This window comes from Acomys minous (assembly GCF_964271855.1).
Source record: "Acomys minous genome assembly, chromosome: 10".
Classification (NCBI taxonomy): Eukaryota; Metazoa; Chordata; class Mammalia; order Rodentia; family Muridae; genus Acomys; species Acomys minous.
Genome location: NC_140491.1, coordinates 64,558,084 through 64,580,047, shown reverse-complemented (window position 1 = coordinate 64,580,047; position 21,964 = coordinate 64,558,084). Strand labels below are relative to the sequence as shown.

General features: G+C 52.4%; 1 protein-coding gene across 5 annotated transcripts in view; it reads left to right on the top strand.

The window, feature by feature from the left end:
* PSD4 (pleckstrin and Sec7 domain containing 4) overlaps positions 1–14,880 on the top strand; it is a 36,518-nt gene extending 21,638 nt beyond the window's left edge. For all 5 annotated transcript variants that reach the window (XM_084798824.1, XM_084798826.1, XM_084798827.1 and 2 more), the window contains 15 exons: positions 1,130–1,258; positions 1,456–1,555; positions 1,953–2,313; positions 5,701–5,877; positions 6,536–6,616; positions 6,754–6,866; positions 7,066–7,124; positions 7,369–7,458; positions 8,478–8,521; positions 8,899–9,059; positions 10,138–10,208; positions 10,477–10,640; positions 11,067–11,211; positions 11,431–11,574; positions 12,688–14,880. In XM_084798824.1, coding sequence (XP_084654950.1) covers positions 1,130–1,258; positions 1,456–1,555; positions 1,953–2,313; positions 5,701–5,877; positions 6,536–6,616; positions 6,754–6,866; positions 7,066–7,124; positions 7,369–7,458; positions 8,478–8,521; positions 8,899–9,059; positions 10,138–10,208; positions 10,477–10,640; positions 11,067–11,211; positions 11,431–11,574; positions 12,688–12,945 — 2,097 coding nt within the window. In that variant the 3' untranslated portion in view covers positions 12,946–14,880. The remainder of the gene's footprint in view (positions 1–1,129; positions 1,259–1,455; positions 1,556–1,952; positions 2,314–5,700; positions 5,878–6,535; positions 6,617–6,753; positions 6,867–7,065; positions 7,125–7,368; positions 7,459–8,477; positions 8,522–8,898; positions 9,060–10,137; positions 10,209–10,476; positions 10,641–11,066; positions 11,212–11,430; positions 11,575–12,687) is intronic.
* Positions 14,881–21,964: the final 7,084 nt, after the last annotated feature.

Here is a 21,964-nt window from a genome sequence, read left to right as displayed (position 1 = left end):
GTGTGTGTGTGTGTGTGTGTGTGTGTGTTTCTCGCTGGGGAGATGGCTCAGACGGCAAAGTGCCTGCAATGCCAGCTTGGGTCCCCAGAACCCATGTACAAGCTGGGTGTGTCAATGTACACCTGTAAACCAACACTGCTGGGAAGAGAGTAGAGAGATGAGGGGTGGGGGGGGGGAGGGTATCCCAGGATCTCAATATAGCAAGCCCCGGACTTAGTAAGAGATACTTCATCTGAAAAAATAAGGTGGAGAGCAGCAGAGGATTCTAACATCAGCCTGTGTCTGCTCCATGTTGGACACACCCACCTGAAAGCATCGTGCGCTAGAGAGACAGACAGACAGACAGACAGACAGACAGACAGACAGACAGACAGACAAGGACACACAGGCGCACACACATACACAGGTACATATACAAAGACACACATACACAAAGATAGACTTGTGAAGACTTCAGAATGAGGGGGAATTTTATCAGTACAGTAATGTCATTTGGAACGCACATACAACTGATCCCAGGAATCTCCAGGTCACCAGCTCCAAGGAGCTAAGACTAGAGAGACTGACTTGGAGAGCAGGCAGCCCCTCCCTTCGTGGTGTTTTAAGTCATTCTGGGATCCTCCCCACCACCCTGCAGGCATCCCCAGCTGTCACACAGCAGCCTAAGGCGACCTTTGTCCCCACCAGAGAGCTGGCCATTTTAGGAGTCTTGTTCTCTCTTGTGAGGGATTTCCTTCATTTTCCTGTTTGGCAGGGTCAGTAGATCAGGCCCTTACAACAAGGGCCTAGGCGTCTTGATATCAATCAGGGTTTGTCACAAGTTATGTCAGAAAGTGTCTGCTTTGGAGATAAGGGGAACTCAAGATGGCGGAAAGCTGTAGCCTTCTAACCTCTCCACTCCCAAGAACAACGGCAATCCGGGGACTGCTAGGGATGCCTGGCCCAGGACCTTCTAGCTCCTTAAAGGGAAGCCTCCGGAACTCCACCCAGGAGGGATGGGGCATCCTTCCTATAACACACCCCACATGAGGCCAACTGGGCAACCCGTGAGGAGGAAGGGCCTTGTGGGGAGTGGGAAAGGGCCTGGAACAATTTCATGAGCAGATCAGTAGTCTCTCTCTTATTTCAGACTTCTCAGGAAGATGACCTTAGCCCCTGCTCACCTAAAGCACCCTCTGAGGACCATGAATCAAGCCAGGAGTCAGAGACCTTTGGATTTGACCTTAGACCTGCCACCACACATCCTATACAGCCTTGGGCAAGTGTCTTCCCCACTGGGCCTTACCTTCTCTAACTGCCAGGGCTCCTATGGTGTGGTGCTTCTCCAAGGCACAGCTCTCCTTCTGAATGAGGGCTCGGACTGTTGTCTATGGGTTCTGGGAGGAAGGACTTCCAGGATGGAGGGGCTACCATAGCCATGACATCATTCATTTTTCTTGTCTCTGGGGATCACAGACACCTCAAAGCCTCTCTGAGCTGGCTCCACCTATACTTGAAGTCCTGCAAACGGAAGATCCTTCCTGGCCCCAGGAGCCTCTGATCTCCCAGAAGAGAGGTGAGACCCAGGGTAGGGATGTGGGAAAGTGAGTGGTGGGAGGCTTTGGGATTCAGGGTGGAGACAAAATCCTTATTGTAGTCATTGTCCTGTGGTGGAGCCAGACACTCTTCTGTGCCTTCATACATAAACTGAGCTCTCCAATACGGTATAGCATTCAGGGCTATACACAAGACACAGCCTTTCCAATGCCTGGGTCTCACTGGCTCAAGAAGTCCTGGGCCCTGACCCACCTGAGGACTAGAGTCAGACAGGGAGAGATCACTGGCTGCAGCAAGCCGGACATCCTGCCCAATGCCAGGGAGGTACGGGAGGGAAGGTCTGGAGGCAGCAGCCAGCTGTAGCCAGCTGTTTCCTGTCTCCAGCAATGAGCATGCTCATTCCTGCTGTTCCTCAGGTGAGAGGGATGCTGGCTATTTCCAGGAGCCCATGCCCTACCCCTTGCCCCCCTGGGGGAGGCAAGCATCTCCGCTGGAGCCTGGCACCCCCAAATCTGAGGGCAGAGGCTCTAGCCCCAGGCCCAGCCCTGTGTCTTCCCAAGAGGACAGTCCTACGGTTCAGCGCCACAGCCCCAAGTGGCCACAAGACGCCTCACACCCTTCGCTCCTGGAGAAGGATGAGTCAGAGTCAAGTTCCCTGAGGAAAGCGGAGACAGAGGAGGTCCCAAACCGAAGGCAGGAGACAGAGTGTGAAAACACAGCCAGGACTGAAGATGTTCCAGCTGCCCAGCACGGAGTTCACTTGATGTCTGCAGAAGGGTGAGTCACAAGCCAGCTGGCCCCTGGACTTGGGATTGTGTTATGATAAGAACACCCTAGTTTGGGTGGGGCGTGAGCAAAGCATATTGAATTTACAGTGCTACCTCAGTCTCCATGATCACATTATATGGATAATATAAACCCGGGAAGTTTCAGAAGACTGGAATGTTTCAAATCACGCAGAGCAGAGAGTTACAGAATAGAGACTTAAACACACAGAAGCAGAGTCGTTCATGACCCCAAGCTAGACACCAGGAGAGGAAGGCCGACTGGAGGCCCCCGGGAAGGGCGTGGAGGATTGTGGGTGGAGCCAGCAAGTAGGGATTACAGATTGTTTTTGAACTTGAAGTTAACAGGAGAAAGTCAATGAAGCGTCCAGGCCCAAGTGCTGCCTGGGATCTCAGCAATGGAGATTGCCTGGGAGTTGGAGTTAATTCGCCAGTATGACCTAATTGCCCCACGATGGGCGCCACTTGCTGTTGTTAAATTACCGGTATAACCTAATAATGTTTATTATCAGGCCTATAATAATTATTACGGCAGTATAACCCCCCAACAATCAATCAAGACGCAAACACTTGCTGTATTTTAAAATAGCCTTAGTTAACCTGGGGCAGGGCAGACATCAAGCCTCTGAACTACTTCCCACAATGGGGCAGGTATCCCCATACCTGCCCCTAATCCTGTGCCATCTGCTTCTAATAACTTCTATCAAGCTACCTCCCATCCGTAATCCCAAATACTTGCTAATGTTCTTCATCTGGGCCAAGTCCTCCATCCATGCCTGTCATGTGCTTCTCTTCCATCTAACCCATGGCGGCCTTCCTCTCCTCTCTTCTCTGGTCTCTCCTCTTCCCAAGATTCTCTGTCTCTCCAAGCCAGGGAACATTAGCCGTGCCTATCCCATGGGCCCTGCCCTGGGTGATGGCCTTTTATTGTTTCAACAACAGGCAAGGTGGGTCACAGAGACAGCAAGCAGTAATTAGCATCAAGATACATCAGACCAACTTCCAACCATGGAGGTGTTCCCTGACAACTGGGACACTGTATCTTGGAGCCTATAGCAGGAACTGTGTAACCTCAGAACTGCAGCCATAGGTGGGGCCACAAGGAAGCCTACAGAGGTGACTGCTCCCTGCCCAATGGGCTTCCAGCCCTTCTGACTCTACATGGGAAAAAGGTTTTTCTTCAGGATGGCTAAATAGGAGTCATATTAATGAGACGAACAGGAGCCAGGGCTCAGGGCATGAACCTAATAGTGTGGCAACTACAGGGTGAGCCTTGCTCCCACTTCAGGATCCTCGAGTTGGACTATAGGATGTCAGTTAGCATCACTAATCAAAGAAGTATCTCCTTCATGTCCTGGAGCCTCTGGGGGGCTGAGTCGCCCCAGAAGACTTGGAATCTGTAAAGGGAAGTTCACTGTACCAAAGATGAAAGCAAATCCAACCTCAGGCCAAAGAAAGTCAGTTCACCTAAAATGACAACATTTAGAGAAAGTGAAGGGGGAAAAAAAATCAGGTCTAGCTTGGACTTTGTCAATCTGTAAATGATACCAGACGTGATATAAATACGCTTTTTAATATTATATTTAACAGTATGTAGGAATTTTGATTGCTCTAGCCTTGCTCAATTATACTTGATTTTTCATAGTAAAAGCATGAAGACACTTTAAGATAGAGCTTTATGGAGCTATAACTCATATCACATATGGTTCACTGATTTAAAATATACATTTCCCCCACAGTCTACATGGATATAGTACCCCCCCCCCAACACACTTTCCTACCTAGACATGATTTTATCAACCACACTCTTGATTAAGCCATTTGCTATCTCAGCTCTCAAGGCATCCTTGGCTGGTCTGCTCAGGTGGTCCTCTTTATACGTGATGAGTGCCTGACTACTTTTATTTCCTCATCTCCAGTGGCTCAGTGGGCTTGCCCTTCCCCGTCACCAGTGCCTTTCCTTGTGATCCGTACAGATCTAGCACTGCTTTCCTGGACCTCAGGAATCCTGGCGTTTTGAATTTTGCTCCTCAGTGACTCCTCTGTTGTGTTTGTGCTCCACTGAAAGATGATGGGGTGTTGAAGAGGCTTAGGAAGCAGGGAGTTCACAGGGAAGCCCACCCACCATGTGAAGGAAGCTGTAGGGTGAATTCCAAAGGTTAGCCACTTCTCAGTGACTGTTTTCACGTTAGCCTACCTGCTGCTCTACTCCCCAGCTGGTAACTTAGTGAGTATGTGAACACCCACAGTACCTGACATCTGACTTTAGGGTTTCAGGGGACCAGGAGTCAGGTAGGGCTGGGGTTGACGCAATCTTGGTTTCAGGTGTTCTTTGTGGTATGGATTGCGTGAGTCTGTTCACCCCTGTTGTATAGGTCACCAGCCAGTCTTGTGGTAAGAGCTGTTAGGCCAGGGGGAGGGGAAATAAGAAACTTCCTCGGACTCCCCCATGTTTGCCATCACTAAAGCGAGCCTGGCTTCCCTGTTCGCATCCTGATCCTCACACCTTACATCTTACTTGGCTCTAGAATTAAGTGTTGGGTATGGAGCTGGGGCTGGGGCTGGGGCACAGAGGCGGATGAGGCTAGCTGCAGAGGAGGGCAGTAATCCTACCTGCTGGGATTTCTGGTGCTGAGATGAAACATCATAACCAAGGAACCCGGAGAAGGAAAGGCTTTTATTCGGCTAACACTTCCAAATTCTGTTCATCATCAAAGGACGTCAGGACAGGAATTCAGACAGGGCAGGAGCCTGGAGACAGGGCCTGATGCAGAAGCCATGGAGGGCGCTGCTTACCAGCTTGCTTCCGTGGCTTTGCTCAACCTCCTTTCCTACAGAACCCAGGACCACCAGCCCAGGGACGGCACCACCTACAGTGGGCTGGGCCCTCCCCCATCAATCACTGATAAAGAAAACGCCTTATCGCTGTGTCTTGTAGGGACAGCTTCTCAATTGGGGTTCCCTACTTTCAGGTGACTTGTATCAAGTTGACATAAAACTAGCCAGGCCGCTACCTCCTCCTGGGTAGACAGCATACCACTGAGGTCCTCAAAGGGCCTCACCTGCCATTCAAGACAAGACAAGCTTGAAACAGCTTTGTGGTTACGTGGAGGAAATGTGGCACCAGCTTGGCTCCAATCCTGTGGGTCTGGTTTTAATACCTCTTCTTCTCAGAGATCTCCTGGTCCCAGCCTAGGCCAGGCCAGGCTGCCTTGGACCCTCTCTTTCCATTCCGAGCACCTGGGTCCAGCTTCTGCAGATGGCAAGAGTCATAGCTCTAACCCTGAGCTCGGGCTGCACCTTCTCGAGGTCATAGCTGACACCTGGCATGCATGTCTGCCACAGGTGTGAGTCTGAGGACACAAATGGATTTTTCTAGGCTTCCCGAGGACCCCATCCCCCAAGCTCAATCTCCGGAGGAAAGCTGGAGGCCGTCATCTGGGAACAAGTTGGCTAATGACATCAGAAACGACAAGGAGGCCCGGAACCTAGCCTTGCGCCTGTATCACCTGAATGGTTTCCGGAAGTCTGAAGTGGCTGTCCACCTACGCAAGAAGTAAGGGGGCTTTTGAGATACAGGGGTTGCAGCAGTACAGGAGGGAGCCACCCATAGGCCACGCCCACTGGCCACGCCCACTGGCCATCGCGCTCTTGCTCTTTCCCTGGCCAATATCCCCATTGCTGCCCTCCAGCCTGATCACTACCCCTCATTCTTTATCTCTATCCTGGTCCCGCCCCATGCCATCCCGCCTCCCACGCCCCCACTCCCTCCCCCACCCTCCCCCATCCCGTTCTTGGCCAGCTCCGCTTTCCACTTCAAACACCTCTTCTTCTTTGCCACACCCCTGACTCCTCCCCTGGCCCACCCCAGACTCCGCCTTGGCCTCACAGGTAATACTGAAATAGTGAACCAAGTAGCAGGGGCAGGCTGGCCACTGACTGCTCTCTTGGGGCCTAGCACCTAGCCCAATTGTACTTTTCCCTTATTTGGCTCTTGACCCCCCCTGGGCCCCCTTTATACCTACAGCTCAGCCTGATCCCCAGCACCATCTTTTGTTGTTGTTGTTGTTTTGTTTTTTGTTTTTGAAGTCAGGGTTTCTCTGTGTAGCCTTGGCCGTCCTGCACTTACTTTGTAGAGTAGGCTGGCCTCGAACTCACAGCAATTCGCCTGCCCCTGCCCAGCACCGTCTTTATCTCCTCTTTGCCCTCTGCAGCAATGACTTCAGCAAGGCCGTGGCCGAGGCGTACTTGTCCTTCTTCCACTTTGAAGGCCAGAGCTTGGACCGGGCCCTCCGGTAAGGCCCCCTGAGCCGCTCAAGAGGCGAGAGCTGGGTGTGTGTGGGGTGGTCCGGGACAGCTGCAGGGCAGGGGGTCTCGAGCTCCTGCAGTGCGTGTCTCCGCTTAACCCTGGCCTTTGCGGGGGTGGGGGCAGTGGTTTCCTCCAGGCCCTGGTGCTCAGCGGAGAGACTCAGGAGCGGGAACGAATTCTCTACCAGTTTTCCAAACGCTTCCATTACTGCAACCCTGCAGCCTTCCCCTCAGTAGGTAAGGAGGGCGGGGCCGGGGGCGGGGCGGGGCGGGGCTTCGCGGGGTGATAAAGCAATAGCCCGTGTTTACTCAGGGTTAGGGGGATTCCTTGGGCAGCGGCTGCCGGCAGTGTATTGGGGTTGTAGAGAAATGAGGGATGGACGTCACCCTTAGTCCAGATTCCAATGAGCTTTGTACTTGCCTCTCTCTGGGGCAGATTCCATACACACCCTGACCTGTGCGATCATGCTCCTTAACACAGACCTACATGGACAGGTAAGGCGTGGGAGGGCCCCTAGAGAACTGACGTAGGGGTCTGGGGCAGAGGTGGGGTACGGGTCGGGGCTGTGGTCTGGTGAGGAAGAGGAGCAGGGAAAGAAAGGACCAGAGGCTGGGACTGTGTCTGGGCAGAGCCCTGGAGTTCCCCAGTGACCACCTCAGGGTCTGTTCTGTCAGGGTGCGGGGGGGGGGGGGGGGGGGGGGGGGGGGTTCCAACTGTCCCACTTCTCCACGGCCACAGAACATTGGAAAAAGCATGAGCTGTCAGGAATTCATAAGCAACCTGAACGGCCTGCAGGAGGGCGGGAACTTCCCCAAGGAGCTGCTGAAGGTATGGCTTCCTCACAAGGCTGGGGCCCTCCCTGTCTTCCCTGACTAGTTCCACTGGGAAACTAGAGCTCAGAGGTGGCTTGGATGAAAGGTCCTTAGGAGGACAAGGTTTGCCTGTGTGTCCCTGTCTGGTAGTGTCAACGGTTTCTTGGGATGCTTTGGCTGTGCAAATTGACACCCCAGGACCTACAGAACCCACACCCTTATGCATCTGAAACCGTTCTATTCAGGGGGCCGTTACCCCCTTTGAGGTTTGACAAGCGGTGGTGTATCGAGTGTATCGAGACACGAAGGTCCATGTAAGGAAACTCCCGATCTCAGGGTTGGGACCTGGGGGTTCCTGGTTTGAATCCTAGTCTTAAACAGCACTGCCCTCGGCCAGCTGAGGCTGCTTCCGGGGAAATTGACCACCTCACAGTGTCATCGCCGAGGTGAAATGAAGCTGTCAAGTGCCACGCACTGCTGCTGCCGCCTCACACGTGTTTCCTACGCAGTTGGACCACTGCCTCTGTCCTCGACTTAGTGATCACTTAGTGGACGTTTCCTGGATCCCAAGTACCATGCCGGGAACACCCCATGCTACAAAAGCAAGCGAGATGCATCTATAACAGTACACCTGGACATGACTTCAAAGTTCTAGCCCGGCATGCATTCATTCATTTACCAAATACGCGTTGTGTGACCGTTGTCCAGCCACGTTCCGTCTCTGTCAGACACCCCTGGACAGGGCCGTACGTGGAGGAGCCGTGTTGTTCTCTCTCAAAGGACTAGTTGAGGATTTACTAGGCTTGTGCAGTAGCCTTGGCTACTTTGACATCTTTATGTCTCCAGTATCCAGCACAGGGATGGACGGGTGAGCCGATGGATAAGCGGCTCGAGCGTGTTGCCTGCTTGGGAGAAGGACAGCTCTGATGGGGTAGAGGGAAGAGGCGGTGCACGTGCCCATGGACGTGTGCCAGCAAAATGAGTGACCGGACCCTATGCTCACACCCCCCCCCCCCCCCCGTGCTTCTATCCCAGGCCCTGTACTGGTCTATCCGAAGTGAGAAGCTCAAGTGGGCTGTGTAAGTGAGGCGCCCTCTTTCCCTCTTTTCTTGCCCTCGGCCCTGACTCTGAACCTGTCTACCCACGGCTGCCCACCTGAGAACTGGAGAAATGGGAGGGCCTACACAGTGCTCCCTCTGAGTGGGTGGTGCCAGAGGCAGGGGGCTGGACCAGTTTAAGGGAGAGCAGAGGATCCTGGGCAACACCGGAGAAGCCAGGGCTGGTGAGGGCTGTGTACAGCCGTGTTTCCAGGGGCTGCTGGGTCGGCTCTTGATGAGATTTTCCTTGAGGAGGTTTCTCTTACGCTCCTCCCCATTAAGAGATGGTTGCTGAGTACCCCAAGAGGCAGAGGGTACTTATCCCACCAGCGTTCCCACCCTGATTCTCTGCCGTCCAGAGATGAAGAAGAGACAGCCAGACCGGAAAAGGATCAGCCCTGTCCCCCAGCTGGCAAGATAAGCAGCCCCTTCCTCCAGATGGCTCAGGACCCCACAATGCCCACCTACAAGCAAGGCATCCTGGCTCGGAAAATGCATCACGATGCTGACGGCAAGAAGAGTGAGTGTCTGCTGCCCGGGAACTCAGGTGTATGTAGGGACCATGCCCCATATTGTGGTACCCAGAAGAATAAGCAGCCTGCCTCTCTCTCCTGGATGGTAACTGAACACTGAATAAAATAGGTCTGGTTATCGTCAGGCCCCAGCACCCCGTGTGAGGCAAAAAACTAGGCAAGCGCACCCGTGTCTCTCTCAGCTGAAGGTGGAAGGGGCCTGTGTTGAGTATGGGGGGCAGCAGGAGGGAGAGGTAGGTGCTTGGGGTCTGGTCCCTGGCTACAGGGACGGGCATGAGAGAAGTTCTGGCAAATGATGGGAAGTGAATGGAACCTCGTAAGGTAAGAGGGTGTGAGTTTTTGCGCCGTCTCAACACATCCCTTACAGAGCGAGGAGCGCCTGCGGGGTCCACTCAGGGCACGGCATGTGTGAATGGGCTGGCAGGGGCGAACTCTACCATCGTTGACATTCAGGCCTCATTCCCGGGGCAATCGGAAGCTTTTGGGCAGGACAGCTTGCCTGAGCACCAGTAATCCCTGTAAACCAAGCTAGAACACTAAACTATGCAGGGCAGTGGCTGGCGCTGGGAACGGATGCTCACAGGAAATCAGGCCATCTGCCGGCCAAGGAACTTAGGACTAGTTTTGTCCCTATGAGGCCAGTTTGAAGAAATTAGGAAGAGAAAGAAAGGGGGAGTTGAGGGTGGGCGGGGATTGCCCCTGTGCTCCCGAGTGAGCAAACCCATCACGCTTTGTAGGAAGGGGGCTGAGTAGAATTGTTTGTGCCTAAGATTGTGCGCCTGGGATTGGGGAGAGCTGGTCTCCACGAACACGTTTATATGTCGGCTCTCCTGTTTTCTTCCTGCATATGGAGACGTGAGACGTGTATTTTTGGTTGTAGCTGTTTTCTTGTGCTGGTGAGCTCTATGTGCTTGTGTGCTCCTCTGCGGGGGACTGCACATGCTGTAAGGGGGATGTGCCAGGATTCTGCGCACACTTGTACTGAGTACGTCTGGATGTAGTGCCGCCACTCACCTGTCTGTGTCTCTCCCCCCACCCCCCACCCCCACCCCCACCCCGGGACAGCACCTTGGGGCAAGCGAGGCTGGAAGATGTTTCATACCTTGCTGAGAGGGATGGCCCTCTACTTCCTGAAGGTAGGAAGGGAGCCAAGAGCACGGGGAGAAGGAGGCAGGGAAGGAGAACGAGAAAGTACTTTGTGGATGGGGAAGTGGTATCTTGGGATGCTAGTTACAGCCGTCTTAGGAGTGTAAAGCTGACGGGGATAGCGTCATTCTGAAAGCACGTCCATTATTAAAGTGCTAAGTCAAATCCAGCTAGTGGGGTCCTCGGGAGAGGTTCCAGAACTGTGGGGTATGTGGGCAGCTGATAGCCTATTCGCTGAGCTCCTGTGTCTGGTGGCAGGGAGACTGCCACCAGCTGGATGGGGAGAGTCTGGTGGGACACATGGTGGATGAGCCCGTGGGAGTGCACCACTCGCTAGCCAGCCCAGCCACCCACTACACCAAGAAGCCACACGTCTTCCAGCTCCGGACTGCAGACTGGCGCCTCTACCTCTTCCAGGCACCGTAAGTCCCTAGAGTGGAAGGTAAAGTGGCAAGGCTCAATGCTGACATTCAATATCTATCGGTCCCAACCCTTGATTGGGGGTGGGGTGGGGGGGTAACCTAAATTTCTGTGCTGGGAGAGGTCCTGGGGGACGCAGACAGAAAAGAAGGTCCTGTGGATGCAGCGACTCCTCCAGCCTCTTGGTTAAGGCACTACCCTCTTCCTTGTGTGTTAAGGGAAGATTCTAGAATGCCACCAGCGACTGGTTTTGGCATTTCATATAAACTCTATTGCCATCCTGGATTTTCCTCTGGCAGATAAAATTCAGTCACCCACTCCCACCCCTCACCCCTTCTGGTTTGGGGAGGCAACAGAGGTGTGAGGCAAGGGTTGGAGCAGATGATAAGACGGCACCCCTGGGAACACGTGACTTCGTTTGCCTGCAGCACTGCCAAGGAAATGGCTTCCTGGATTGCACGCATCAACTTGGCGGCTGCCACACACTCAGCACCCCCCTTTCCGGCCGCAGTGGGCTCCCAGCGCAGATTTGTGAGGCCCATCCTGCCCATGAGCCCTGCCCAGAGCTCTCTGGTACTACTGCCTTTCCTAACCAGCCAAGGGTGCGGAGAGGGCAATTGGGGCTGGGGGTGGGCACTCTGCACCCCACGACCTGGAACCGGGCCGGGGGGTGGGGGCCCCCGGCGGGGGTGGGGGGGGGAGGCTGCACAACCTGGATCAGAAGTTTGATAGAGGTTAGGGAACAGCGAGGGGTCGGAAACTGGCGTCAGCTTCTTTACTTTTCTCTTCCAGGAGGAGCAGCATCGATCCCACGAGAACTGCCTGGATGCTGCGTCCGATGACCTGTTGGATTTGCAGAGGAATCTGCCCGAGCGTCGGGGCCGCAGCCGGGAGCTGGAAGAGTACCGCTTGCGGAAGGAGTATCTGGAGCATGAGGTGAGTAGCTCGCCATCTTCCGGCCATCTTCCGGCTTCCCCGGCCAATCCTCCTGTTACCTGGGTCCTCTGCCGCCCTCTCCTGGCTGCCTCTGTCTCTGTACCAAGAAGACTGTCTTAGGGGCACAACGGCATGGCAGGGGCAGACACAGCGTGAGTGGGGTCTGTCAGCGCCAAGGACCCTTTGCCTTTCAGATGAAGACACCATATACTGTCTTATCCCCCCTAACACTACTACCTAATACTTTTATTGCCTTCAAGGATTATCTCTGAACAATTCTGGGGTAGGTAACAATAGTATGATATAGTCTGCAATCCTCATTTTATAGATGAAAAAAGCTGAAGCATGGTTTGTCTGTTCACTAACTCCAAGTCACATGTGCACCCCACACATCATCCCAATTGGAGTTGACTTTATTTATTTCAGTCTCCCCACCTACCTACACTCCATCTCTGCTGTGGCCCTGTATCCGCGCACACTCTGGGGGCCCTAACGCTAACGGCTGGCTTCTGAGGCACTAAAGGCACTCATTGGTGTAGAGACCCACCAGACAAGAAGGCTTGGCAAGGTACAGTGTAGGAACAGAGTCAGACAGCCTCTGGAGGCTGGGGACCAGGAGGGGCTCCTGTCCATGCCCATCGGGCCCTCCTGTAGCCCACGCCCCTCACTAGCTTTCAGGGTCTCTGCCCATCCTTTTTGGCTTATTGGTTATCTTCATGGCTGTGGCTGTCTCACTTCCCAGAGGCCTTTGGGTGAGGTAAGGACTCAGCCGGGCCCTTTATCCGTAGATCAATGTATCCTTTATAAAGCACATGAAAACAGTTCACACCAAGCTAACTGCCCATGGCAGGGTCCAGTAGGGTCGTGGATGGTATTCTAGATAATGGGGTGCTGGTCACAGAGGCCGAAAGACTATTCAGCAGATGAAGGTTGTCAGCATGATGTTCCACAGGCGCCAGCTGTTCGGAAGTATGGTTAGGTCCCAGTAGGCCCGTCCATGTAGATGCTCAGGAGCATCCCTCTGCCGTGATAGCTTCAAACTCCTGTGAGCTGCCTGCCCTTCAGGAGCCGGGACTGTACTGAAGTGCTGTCTGTGGTTCTGGTGTGTTGCAGAAGACTCGGTACGAGACCTACGTGCAGCTGCTGGTGGCCCGCCTACACTTCCCTCTGGGGGACCTGGCTCTGTGGGAGGATCAGCTCGGGAAGGAAGCTGAGGACGTTCAGGAGCCGAAGCCCAGCCTGAAGAAGTCCCACTCAAGCCCATCGCTGCACCAGGATGAGGCCCCCACCACGGCCAAGGTGAAACGCAACATCTCCGAGCGCAGAACCTACCGGAAGATCATTCCCAAGAGAAACCGCAATCAGCTGTGACGTCATCACCCATCGCAGAGACACTGACCGCTGCTCTGGGGCGGGCCTGAGGTGAAACCTTATGTTGCCAGGACCCTGATGAGAGGTGACGCGTCTCCCCTTCTGTGACGAAGGACGGAGCCCGTTTCCCTGTGTCACCCACTTGGTTAATCCTGCCACACTTGTGCACAATCCTCATGGCAGTTCTTCCCATCGCCCCATCCCTGACCATTCAAAAGCAAGGCTGAATGAGGACGTGGCTCCACTTGCACAGTTTGTCCCATGTACCCTCCGTCCCTTAAAACACGGAGCAGTTTCATTGCCTGGGCACATGTGGGCCTGGGCTTCTGGGAGGGAGCTTGAGGCAGTCTAGCCAGAACAGCCGCATCACTGGGAACAGCCTTGCTTTGGGAATTGGGTGGCCAGGAGGCTAGGCCAGGACTCAGGACCTCTTGGGAATTCCCAACCAGCATCTTGGGACCAGGGAGCAGGGTTACTCCAGCACTGCCCTCCAGAGGACAGCCTTCTATCAGAGGCCTTGGCAGGGTCAGGGCTCAGGGAGGCCCATGTGCCCCCACCACCACCACCACCCCCCCAGCCCCCGGGAGGCAGATGAAAGGGCTGCGTGCCCAACTGTTAATCAACAGAGCAGTGCTTAATGGCCTGAGCCAGGGTCAATAGGAGTGGGGGCCTCTCAAGCTCTAGAGGGAGAACTTTTAGAACAAGGAGCCTTTGTTTCCTGAGAGCAGTGAGGGTGGCTCTTCAAGTGTAGACCACTGTGGACAGTGAGGGGGTGAAAGAGTGGTGACAGTTCGCCTCGGGAGTCTGCCTGGCGGTGGAGGTGGAGATTGGAGACCTAGGTCCTCAGCCCGATTTGGGACACTGCTTTCTGCAGCCGGGCTCACCCCCACCTCCATCCTTGATGGCCCCACAAAGCTGCATTCCTGAGGATGTCAGGACCTTTTTCTCATCCCCAGGCAACTCCCAGGGCTCTGCTGCCCTGCCTTGGGAAATCCCCTCGTACTTATTTTGGCTTCTTCCCAGGTGCGCCTGTTCTCCAGGGGAGGGTCTGGAGACTCAGGGACTCAGGGCTGTGCCTTTCGGGAGGAGGCTGGGCAGGCTCAGGGAGCAGCCACCATTGTCTCTGTTCAGCCATGTGTGTAAAGAGGTTTCTGGCCAACTGCGGGGCCTCTGCTGCCCACCCTTTGGCTAACATGGTGCCTCTCCTGCCTTCCTGCTGGGCCACACATCCTCCCTTCCAATAAAGCTTGTAACAACTCTAGAGGCTTAGAGCTCCACGAAGTGGGCCTGGTTCTTAGGGCCAGGGGAGTCTCTGGCCAGGGCCTGGGGCTGGCCTATGCACCCGATGGGTGTACAGTAAATAGAGCCTACCAAAGAAGCACAGCACATGTGTAAGTGTGTGAGGAAGGGGGAGTCACGTAGAGCCACTGCAGTGTGACTGCCTCTTCCTTTGCCCTCGTGTGATAATATGTTTGTGAACGGATGAAGAGTGTTCTGTGTGTTCATGTGTGTAGCCAGACACACAGTTACAAGCTGTTGAAGCTCAGAAACATTTTTTCATCCACTCACTGTTTTGGTTTTTTGTTTGTTTGTTTGCTTGCTTTTTGTTTTTTCACAGATGCTATGGGGCACCTTACATAGCCAGGACTAGGGGACTTGAAATGAACAAAATGTCCCCCACCTCATGAGTTGGCAGTGTTGCCCATTGTTTCCCAGCTGTCAGTATTAAGATACACTTTATTAGGGGCTGGAGAGATGGCTCAGGGGTTAAGAGCACCATCTGCTCTTCCAGAGGTCATGAGTTCGATTCCCAGCAACCACATGGTGGCTTAACAACCATCTATAATGTGATCTGATGCCCTCTTCTGACATGTAGGTGTACATACAAATAAGGAAACTCATATACATAAAATAAATACATTTTTTTTAAAAAAAGATACACTTTATCTTTCCGGCGAAACATCTATTCCTATTGCTGCCTCTCCTGACTCAGTAGACCTGTCAAGTGGATGTGTATACATGTTTGAAATTTCTTAGGCAAGTCAGAGACTTAGCAGAAGTTATCAGCCACACAAAAGTCCAAGTGTCTTGATTGTATTGAGGAGAAAATGTAGCCTGGGTAGATATGACGTGGACCAGGAACCGATGCTTACAAGCTGAGTGCGTGTGGGTGAGCTCTTTGACCTCATTAAACAGTCACCCTCATCTCTAATGTCACAGTAGAGGGTAAAGGTTTGTCCACACTGTGTGTGATGCTTCAGCACTCCTTTGCTCATGTAGAACATTTGTTTCATTTGGATACTTGTGAGCAAAATTAGAGGTGATTGTTGGGCTGCAGTTCTAACATGTGGCCACCAGAGGGCAAGCACGCACCTAGTCATTGCGCGCGGGTCAGGTGCTTAGCTGAAGAGGCCTGCTTATTAAGAAGGAAGTTAGCTTTGGGCCATCACATTAACCAGAATCTCCTTTGTCTTCAAACTTACAGTGGCCCCAGCCACGGCCCCCACTATCTGGGGAAACCTATAGCAAAGGCTTGAGATGCCAGTATCTTTCTGCAGTTTTATGGAGGAAGCCCAGAGCCCCCACAGGCTGCACCTGATTGTCAGGAACAGAGACAGTTGAGTGAGCCCTACCCACAATCCCAGGGCTGGGCAGGTCTACTTCCCACCCATGCATGTGTGGACCTTTCTCCAGGAAGAAGCGGGTAGGTGGAAAAGGCTCCTAGTCATGAGTGCAGCTCCTACAAAGGGGTGATGTTGAACCCCATCCATTCCTTCCATCTAAGGGAGCTTAGTCCCTGGGGTCCTGGGACCACTGTATAACCCAGAGTGACACCTAATGTAACCTCTTCCTGGTTTCTTGGGCCTGATAGCTTTCTGTGAGGGGCATTCATTTGTTTTTAGGCACCATGGGAAATTTAAAAATCTCATGGCCTGAGGCCTGAATCCTCTCCTTTTTTGGGGGTTCAATGTCTTGTAGACCTAGAGACAAAGGGACTGTGAAAGCAAGTGGAAGGTCAGAATAAAATGGCCACAGTGTCAGGGGGCCAAGTATGAGGGGCACAGAGCCTGGGTCAGAAGAATCTTGAATGCAGCCAAGAGGTGTGGCTTTTGTGCAGTACCGTGTTTAAGCACAGGATGCAGGGCACAGGGTTTGTATTCAGAGGGGTGAGCCGGGCATGGTGGCTCATGCCTGCAATCCCAGCACTTGGGAGGGGATGCAGGAGATTTACCATGAGTTCCAGGCCAGCTACACAGGAAGTTTCTGGGCTACCAAATAAGTACCTGGCCAGCCTGGGCTTCATTTTGTCTCAAACAACAAAACAAAGATGAGATGAGTAAGTAAGGTCAATAAATAGGGCCAAACCACGGTCCCACCTTTACAATTTTTATGAATGTCTAAATTATTTTTTAAAAATCTGTAAATGTAGATAGAAGAGGTAAAACATAAAAACAGATATAAATATATAAATAAATGTATAAAATATGTAAAATATAAAGCCTACAGTCTTGGAATGCCTGGTCTTCCCCAATGCACCCAAGGACAGTGTGCACTGCTCCCTGACCACACTTTCACCTCCAACTGCCACCGTTCCCACCTAATGGCTCATCCGCTTACCTGCTCCCCTCATCTTTTCTCCTCTGAAGAAAAGATGGAGCCTGCATGCTAGGACTACAAGGCCAGCATGGACCTCTCTCCCTCCTTCAGTGGACACTTTCTACCCGTGCCACTGTTTGCCCTGGAAGATGGCTTCCCTGGACTCTGTTGCTTCCTAGTATGAAGGTCCTGTCTGTGATGAATTCCCAGGATGGCTGGGCCTTACCAGCTGCCCTTTCCTTGTGTGACCCCCATTTCTACCTGGCTCTCTTCTTTTCTCCCTCCACCCCACCCCCTGCCCAGCCCTCTCTAAAACACCCACTGAAGACCTTCAGTCATCAAACATGCTGTCCTCTCAGCCTTCATCTAAATTCACAGCAGCCTTTGACCCTGTAGGCCACATGATCTGTGGCCAACACTGAGGCCCCACAACCCCGGCTGCCTCAGGTTGAGTGCCTGCTATGTGGGTTTTGTGTGTTTTGTTTTGTTTGTTTGTTTACCTGTATGGCCATGGGCCAGTCACTCTGCCTCTTACAGTTCTGTTTGCTAGTCCACAAAATAGGGACAATAACACTACTTACTTCACAGAGGAGGGAGTGGAATTATGCCCGAAACACCTCAGACAATGCCTGGAAGGATTAGCTACTAGCGAGAAGCCCCCTGCGCCACCCTAAGATCCCTCCTTGCCTTGTCTGGGCTTTGGCTCAAGAGTCTTGCCTTCAAACAGCCATCTTGTTTGGAGCTGGGCCTCCGCACTTGACTCTCCCTCTGCCCAGCTGTTTGGGTAATGAATTTTGGCTTTAACAGCAACCGGGAGATCTGTGTCCTTGTTTGGAACACAGCTGAAGTTTTTCTCTTACTCCTCTGGGGCTCCCATATCCTGACCTAGAAGGTAGGAGCAACCCGAAGGACACACAAGGAGGGCCCTCATCAATCTGCTAGTGCAAATCTCCTTCCTGGAAGATTCCGTCCCAAATCCATGCATGGGTCTGAGCTCGCAGCCGTGCCTCCACACTGGAGTCAATCATTTAAACCAGTACTTGGGAGATGGTGAGAGTGAGGGCAGGATCGTCCAGAAGACAGGACTGGGACCAGGTGGTAAGAACTTCTGAATCTGAGTGGAGAGTGGGGTCTGACTTTCACACGTACTCTGGTGCCCCATATTTGACCACGTCCTCTGGATGGGGAGGCCTGGTGGCACTCAGAGAAAGGATAGCAGGCTACCAAGAAGAGACTTGATACCCTATGAGCATATACAGGGGGAGGAGGGCCCCCTCAGTCACAGTCATAGGGGAGAGGAGTAAGGGGAAAATGGGAGGGAGGGAGGAATGGGAGGATACAAGGGATGGGATAACAATTTAGATGTAATATGAATAAATTAATAAAGTATATTTTTAAAAAAACTTCTGAATCCAGAAAGGACAAGGTAGGAGGATGCACACTAGGACAAAGCCAGCGAGAGCCAACATGGCAGTGCACCCATGAAGCTCTCCTTGGCTCTCCTACAGTTACTCTGAAATAAAGTTACTCCCTTTCTTTATCTTTTTGCCTGTTTTCCTCTCTTCTCTGCATCCCCTACCCTGCTGTTGTCTCTCTGCTCCAAGAGGAACACGGCCTTTCAAGGGCAGGAACCCTTGACCCTGGATCTGAAATCTAGGGTCAAAAGAAAACACATCTCAAAAAACAAAGTTTCCTCCCCAGGCCTGCCAACACCACTCAGGATGTCTTCCTTGCATTTTCTATTTGCTTTTGCTTTAAACTCAGCTCTCTAGAAGGTGCAGGCACCCCCCAGAGGTCCTCACTGGCTGACGCAGAACTTTCAGAAAGAACTTCTGGGGAAGGGAAGGGTCTCTGAATGGAGGAGCCTTTAGCCTAGACCTTTCATCTGCATCTCAGGCCCAGAGTTCTCCCTGTAAGACATGCCTACTCAGTACATCCTTCTGAAAGTGTAAAGCGCTCTGTAGATGTCACTCGTTAACCCCACAATTTGACTTGGTGTCATCTCTGCAAGGTTTATCTTCTGACTCCCCATACTAGAAATTTCTCCGAGACCACTCTTCCCCTGCTCCGAAACACAACACCTTGGGACACAGCGTGTTCTACCCAGCGTCACCTGACCTCACTGATCTTTCTTTCCATCTGGGACCTAACACAGGGTTGGGTGGTTCCCCCCCCCAACCCCCATGAAGGATTCAGAGCTTGCTGCCATGTGTCCTGGCCCCTCTTCCTTCCTGTATCCATCACACCATGGCTTGGATCTAGCTTCGACCCTTGATTTTTATCTGACCTCATCTGTCCCCTGGGTCTGTACTCCAAAACTACTGAAAATCATGTCCCGGTGGTGAGGGACAGAGAGAACATTGAGACCTTCTTTGCTCAAGAGGTTCTGAATCTCTGTGCTCCCTCCGGCTGCCCAGAGCCTGAGGGTGTCTGTCCTGACTGTGCCTGGTGGATGCTGCCTTGGGCCGTCCTGTGGGAAACTACGCCTGAACTGGCTACTGTATCTTTGAGGGTCTCGGTCACACTTAGCTTTCTTTCATGAGGGGCAAGGTGAAATTGTCCTTTAGAGCCCCAAGTGCTATCAGAATGGTGCTTCTCCTGACAACCAGACCCTGAATAAGAGCCAGCTGTGTGACAATGATCACCTTTTCACCCCACAGCTGGAAGACTCAAGACCCACTTCTTCTAAACCAGCTCTGCTATCACTCACAGCCCATTTTCCTACCTGTGGTATATTCTCTACAGTCTCAATGTGTTTTGTTTTTCTGTTTTTCTTATATCTAACTAATTTATTACATGCATTTCCTGAGCGCTGTCTCAAATTCTCCATGAAACAAGGTGGGGAATACATTAATATATAAAATAAAATAAACGAAGCATGTGTGTGTGTGTGTGTGTGTGTGTGTGTGTGTGTGTGTGTGTGTTAGTCTGAAAATTCCTTAAAGGCAGAGACCATGTCTGTTTATATAGCACCTGGCACAGTGTCAAATTAAGGCTTAACAAATGCATTTAGATGAAAAGAGGGGGAAAGCTGTGTGGTCCTCCAAACAGTCTCCTGCTTAGAGGCCACGTCCTCCTGCTGTCCACAAAGTCTCACACTGCTTCGGACAGGCCAAGTTCGGCCTGCCGACCCCACCTGTCCCCGTACCTACCTGCTACCAGCACACACTGAACCCAGCCAAGGCCACACCCATGCCTGGCTCAGAGCTTCGCCCCTAGACAACCACCTGGCCTCTCACACACTGCCCTGGCCCAGCAAGCTCGCTCAAGGCTGGACAGCCACCCATTTCCTAGGAAATGCCACCAGCAGAGGTGTTTGAGGTTCCTGTCCCCACCCGTGCCTTGGCTCAGTGGGGGCCTCCAGCCAGGCGGGGACCTGGCAGAGGGAGGGAGAAGATAAGCCGCCTTCAAAACTCCAGATGCAGCAGTTAAAAAGAGGACAGAGGCAATGATCCTTCAAATTGCCACATCTGTATAATCTGCCTTTTATTTTCTGCTTCATGAAGTTTTATTTCCTATTATTTATTCACCTCCCCGCCCTCCCCTTCCCCCCCCCCGCCACCCCCCCCCTACTCCTCCTTAGTAGGCGACATGCTCAGATGGGTCCTCAGCCTTGGCCTGGGGTCTGGCCACCCCCACCCCACTTAGCCCCTCCCTGGCTGGCTGCTGAGAGAAGGCACCTGCTCCCCCTTCTTTGGCTCCTTTGCTCCCTCACCCAGGGCATCTGGGGGCTGCAACTCTCCGAATCTGTGTGTCCTAGCCTTTAAGTCACCTTCCCCCATCCTCCGAGTCCAGATAAACCACATGTGAGCGGGTAGCTGACCATGGACATAGGGTTTGTCCTCACAGCCCTGTCACTGTCGCCCTCCCCGGGAGTCCTGATTGTCACTGTTAGGTGATGTCTCCCTGCCATACTCTCCTCACCACACACACTTTTTCTCCTTTGCTGAGCTTAGCATCCCCAACTGCCCACTGGTTTTCCCAGTCTCTCTGTACCCTCTCCAGTTCTGTGAGCCTGTGGCCAGGAAAGATGAGGGACAGCGTACCAGTAAAGTCGCGCAGAAAGGGACATCTATCCTGTGTTGTGTTTTGTTTGCAATCTGTGATTGCCTAGCTTCCCACTTCCTTACCCAGGTACAAGAACAAAGAAGCTAGTCTAGGAGGTGCAGGGCCCAAGCGCCAGCTTTCCCATGAGCTGGAGCCAGGGCAAGATCAAAAAGGATGGTGGCGCACGCCTTTAATCCCAGCACTCAGGAGGCAGAGGCAGACGGATTGCTGTGAGTTCGAGGCCAGCCTGGTCTACAAAGTGAGTCCAGGACAGCCAAGGCTACACAGAGAAACCCTGTCTCAAAAAAAAAAAAGTTTGGACTGGCCAGGTGGGCATTTGGGGAAGGACGGTGACATTATATCATTTTTCTGATACTCGGCATTGAGCCCAGGAAGTCCTACGTGGTAGGCAGGCGTTCTTCCGCTAAGCTACATCCTTAGCCTGGCATTGACGATGTGCGGCTTCCTTGCCTTGTGGCCCCTGCCGCTCCCTCTCTGGGTCATAGACAGAGGAGAGCTTGCAGGCAATGAGCCTGGTGACCAGCTGCAGGAGAGGGCCAGCCTTGCCAGAGGCCTGGGAGCAGCCTGAGAGGCTCTCAAGCACTCTTATGTTTCTTGTTGTGATTTTCATTACCTTCCTGTTTTGGCTCTACGAATGTACAAGCATCTCACATCTAAACACTAGGTTGTTGTTCTTTTTGGAGTATATGTGTGACAATTCCTATTTGGTTTATCTTGGGTTTTTTTTTTAATTTGTTTATATATTTTTTTTTGCTTGTTTGTTTTGTTTTGTTGTTCTTTTCTCTCATGTTTGCCAGTGGGAATAGCTTCATGGAGGAGGTGTTTATGGAAGACCTCTGAAGGACTGGACTGATGCGTCAACAAGGTTAGCAAGAGTCCATTAACAAGCAGAACCCTCACGTCCCACACATGTATGGATTTGTTGTCACACATGTAATCCGGGAGGTGGAGGCAGGAAGATCAAGACTTCAAGGTCATCTAGGTCATCCTAGGCAACTCGAGTTCAAAGGGCAGAGACTCTGTCTCAAAAAGTAAAAAAAAAAAAAGAAAGAAAGAAAGAAAGAAAGAAAAGAAAAGAAAGAAAGGAAAACAAAACAAACACCCAGATATAGAAATACGGAGTTTACTTGATGGATATAAAACTATCTGAGAATTTAGGAGGGGCGTCTTACCCAAGGAGATCGGGTGAGACCCTTTAGCAATTTTACCAACTAGACAGGAATCCCATCAAAGGTCCAAAGAGACACCACTCTGAGGGGAAGTCAGAAGGCTCACAACGGAGGAACTGACAGAATGCCAGCCACCCGGGCCTTGGCTCATTTGGGAACATCCTTTTGTGAGGGCAAACTAGGCA